The sequence below is a fragment of the Pipra filicauda genome, unplaced genomic scaffold (genome assembly GCF_003945595.2).
Source record: "Pipra filicauda isolate LSUMZ 115617 unplaced genomic scaffold, ASM394559v2 scaffold39_size4671491_pilon, whole genome shotgun sequence".
Lineage (NCBI taxonomy): Eukaryota > Metazoa > Chordata > Aves > Passeriformes > Pipridae > Pipra > Pipra filicauda.
The window spans coordinates 3,046,312-3,050,566 of record NW_024104531.1 but is presented as its reverse complement, the minus strand read 5'-3'; the positions used below and the strand labels follow the sequence as shown (position 1 = coordinate 3,050,566).

Below are 4,255 nucleotides of genomic sequence, written 5' to 3'. Positions count from 1 at the left end.
AGTTGGTCTAGGTGTTCAGAAGTTAGTGGGAGGTAAATGAAACCTGGCTCTTCCCCACTAAGTTCTAAGCACCTAGTGCGACCTTTTGATATTATTTTCCCAATCATTTCAATTAAAGTGGTGATGGTTTTACCGAATTGATGAGGGAGGAACATCCACTCCCACAAGCAAAAGTCTTTGTAGTCGCCGGTGAATTGCCCCAGGAGGGCTAACGGTTGTCTTTGTTCTTTTATGACTACCAAGGAGGATGGCAGTCCCTCCATCCTCCTGCATGATTGTCTTTCGGAGATTTTCTTTTCAACAGTAGCAAGGGAGTCAAGGGCTTCCGATGTTAAATAACGTGGGGAGGACAGATCAGCGTCACCTCGCAGCAGCTCAAAAAGGGGATGCAGATCTCCTGTTGTGATCCCCAACACAGGTCGGATCCAGTTGATCGCACCCAGTAGCTTTTGGAGGTCGTTCAAAGTTCGGACATTTCTGTCAATCGTTACGGATTGAGGTCTGATATTTTTGGCATTAATTTGGAGTCCGAGATACCTCCAAGGTGCTTCCCTTTGCACTTTCTCAGGGGAGATCTCCAATCCATTATTTTTTAATGCCGCGATTGTGGAATTTAAGGTTTCATCAACTGCCAATTGATTTTTGGCGCAGATCAATACATCATCCATATAATGGAAGATGATTGACTGCGGATACTGCGACCGAATTGGCCTCAACACCTCTGCCACAAACATCTGACAGAGAGTTGGGGAATTTTTCATCCCCTGGGGAAGCACACGCCACTGGAACCTGCGGTGAGGTTCACAAGAGTTGATGGCAGGGACAGAAAAAGCGAAACGGACCGAATCAGCCGGATTAAGGAATATGTGAAAAAAGCAGTCCTTTATATCAATCACCACTAGGGGCCATTCAGCAGGGAGCATGGATGGTGAAGGCATTCCCTGCTGGAGGGCTCCCATTGGCTCTAGGACTTCATTTACTTTGCGCAGGTCCTGGAGAAATCTCCAGGAACCTGAGGATTTTTGGATCACGAACACTGGAGTGTTCCAGGGACTGGTGGAAGACTCCAAGTGTCCTTTTTCTAGTTCCTGATTGACCAGATTGTTGAGAATTTGCAGCTTTTTTGTTGGTAGGGGCCACTGATCAACCCAGACTGGCGTGTCGGTCTTCCAGCTCAGTCTGGGGAGCTGCTTCACTTCAGTGACCCCACCTAAAAATTTTCTTCTGGATTCAGGGTGCCCAATTTGAGCTCCCACTGTTCCATGGCGTCCCGTCCCCACAAAGTAACTGGAATATTCAACACATACGGTTGGAGGGACGCTGGTCTACCCTCTGGCCCGTAGATGGTCAAAACTTCCCGACTCCTGACGGGGTGCTGCGTTCCCCCCACACCGCTCACACGGACGTAGGCTGTCTGAGCTGGCCACGCGTGTGGCCAGTCTCTGGAGGCAATAATGGTCACGTCCGCCCCCGTGTCGAGGAGGCCCTCCACCTTGACTCGCTGTGGTCTTTTGGGCTGCGGATAGTAAATAAAGCATGTTAGGAGTGGGCGAGATGACTTTACAGTGGTGGTCCATAGGACCTCCCTTTCTGCTTCCTGCCTCTTCTCCTCATCCGCCGACAAGACACACAGCAGGTCTTCAGTGGAGACCATCTTCGCCACGGGGAAGCGGTCCTCCAGCTGTACAGGGGGAAGATGCACAGTTAGACAAACGGCAATGTTGTTATTTGTCAAGCCCGTCAGGAGAGTGGGAACAACTACAATTCCCTTGCTAACTGCTGAAAAGTGTGACGTTATTAAATAAGTTAGGTCGGGGTCAACAGGGCCAGATGGTATGACCCTTGCAAGCTGTTCATAAGAACTTAAGTGTGTCGATGGATGTATGGCATGTAGGACAATCCATGGGAGGGTTTTACACTGTTCCCGAGTAGGAACAGGGTTTGCTGGGGGCAGTCGAGTTACGGGGTAGCTGGGCGCGGTTGGCGCAAGATGGAATGGGGGGCAACTTGTGTCATCGCGCCCCCCCGGGCGCTCAGCTCCCCGTTTCCCGACTGCTCGCAGGGACAGTGACTTAGGTTGGGCATAGACGAGAAAGTCACCTTTTTACGGAGCTTGGGAGATGGTTTTGGGGAAAGGGGTTCACCATTAACATTGGTTTTGGACCTGCAATTGGCAGTCCAATGGCGCCCCTTCCCACACCTCCGACATAGTGTGTTTGGTAAGTTGGGCTCCGACCGGTATTTTGGACAGTGTTTTCTAAAGTGCCCTTTTTCCCCGCATTCAAAGCAATGTTGGGGCCCCGAGAAAGCAGCAGCCATCACCCGTGCTTTATTGGCGTTGGAGTAGACGTTTTTACACGCCTCTATCATTTCCAACAGGGTGGGATCTTTAAGCATTTTCAAAACTCTCTGGCAGTCCTCGTTTGCCTTTTCAATCACTAGCCGATTAAATAAAATTTCTTGGGATTCTTTCTGTTGGACCTGCCGAGCAATTGCCTCCTTGAGCCTTGTAATAAAGTCAACAAAAGGCTCCTTGGTTCCTTGATTTATCAGGGTAAAAGAGGGCGCTTGCACATAGGCATCCGCCACTCTTTTAACCGCTTCTAAGGCCAATTCTTTGGTGGTGTTCAATAATTTGGGGTCTAATCGAGTCTGATCCCCCCTGTTGGAATAATTTCCCTCGCCATAGAGCATGTCAATGGCCTGCCTGGTTGGGATCCCCCTTCTCTCCATCTTTTCGTTGACAAAGGCAACGATTCTTTTTTTCCATTCAGTCTCGAAAACCGAAGCCTGAACGGTTGTGAAAAGACCTCCTATGACAGCCCGAATATCATAGGGGATTAGCGTATACGCAAGGAAGAAGGATTCCAAGAGGCCTATGGTGAACGGGGCCCCCAACCCATATTCCACGATTGCCTTTTTTATGTCCTTTAACATGGGGTAGGACACCGGTCTCCACTCGGGGGATTTCCCCTCCTCGTAATAGACCGGGAATGCCCTTAGGAATTCAACGTCCTGGGCTCGCGCCGCTTCCTCCCGGAAGGCCTCCCAAATGTCCGGAACGGAAGACTGCCTTTCCGGGGAACGCGGCGCCCACCCATCATCATAATCGGAGTCCCGATGAGCGGGGTAGGCCCTGGTGCCATGGGGCCTATGGGCGCGGCCATCTTTCCGGAAGACCGGCTTGGCCTTTGCCCTGGCCCCGCCCACTACTTCCTGCCGGTGACGTGCAGGGGACGCGTCCGGGGAGGAGACTGGAGTGGCGGAAGTGGGCGTGTCGGAAGACGCGTCGGGGGAGGGACTTCTCGCGCCACGAGTGGGAGGAGAGGGAGGCGGACCACGGGGTGGAGCTACGGGGGCCCGCCTCTTCTTTTCCCGCGCTGATTTCCCGCGCTCTTCACCCTCCCCCCTTCTCTCTTGGTGACGCTGGGGTCCCTCCTCGCCGCCATTTTGTGATCGACGCTTTCTTCTGCCACGCTCCCTCCCGCCATCTTCTAAGGTGGTGTCCGTATGTGTGTCCTCCCCGCCATTTTGAGTATCATTAGAGTCCATTTTAGTGTCCATGTCCTTGGTTGTGTCTTGAGTGAGGCTGGTGTTCGCATTCATCATTTGGTGCTGTAGCACCATCAGAATGAGCCTCCAAGCAATTAGTGCTTCCTTGGCTAATTTTCCGCCTCTGTCAGAGTCCCGCCACAAGTTGTAACCTAGGGCTTGCCATTTTTCTAAGGAGATGTTGTCATGGATGGCAAAGCCCTGGCGGTCCAGCCACCTCGCTAACGCCTTAGCTGATTTTTTATCGAGCGGGTGGCCGTGCTCAATGACAAAGTCTTTGAGGCGTCTGTAAACGAACTTTTGAGAGGTGGAGAGTGTCAAACCCATGGTGTTTTACAGGGACACTCTCCGATGTTACTCCTCTCTTAAAAAATAAAATATGGGGTATGAAGTGAAGGGTAGGTGTTAGGAATGTCCCTCGAGGCTCACCTGTCTGGTGCGCGGCCCACACGACCGTCGGGGTCTGTAGCCGTCTGCTGCTCGAAGGAGGGTTGGCGGAGCAGTCGTCCCTCTTGACGCCGCCTGAGCCCAGGTGATAGCACGGGAGTTCCCTTGATACAAGGGACCTTCAACCGTGCCCCACGTTGGGCGCCACTTGCCGCAACCCGCAGGGATAAAGGATAGGGTTGAGCACTGCAATAAGGGTTCTCACACGATTGAAGGTGAGGGAAGCAATGCCAACGTTTATTAGGTGGGTAACAAC

At 52.1% G+C, this 4,255-nt stretch overlaps 1 protein-coding gene across 1 annotated transcript; it reads right to left on the bottom strand.

The window, feature by feature from the left end:
- Positions 1–1,959: 1,959 nt before the first annotated feature.
- Positions 1,960–3,879, bottom strand: LOC113989548 (endogenous retrovirus group K member 8 Gag polyprotein-like). The gene has a single exon (XM_027724241.2). The coding sequence runs from the start codon at positions 3,877–3,879 to the stop codon at positions 1,960–1,962; it is 1,920 nt and encodes a 639-aa protein (XP_027580042.1).
- Positions 3,880–4,255: the final 376 nt, after the last annotated feature.

Excerpts from the sequence above, each read along its gene's own strand:
- LOC113989548 (XM_027724241.2), bottom strand. The coding sequence starts at position 3,879 with ATGGGTTTGACACTCTCCACCTCTCAAAAGTTCGTTTACAGACGCCTC.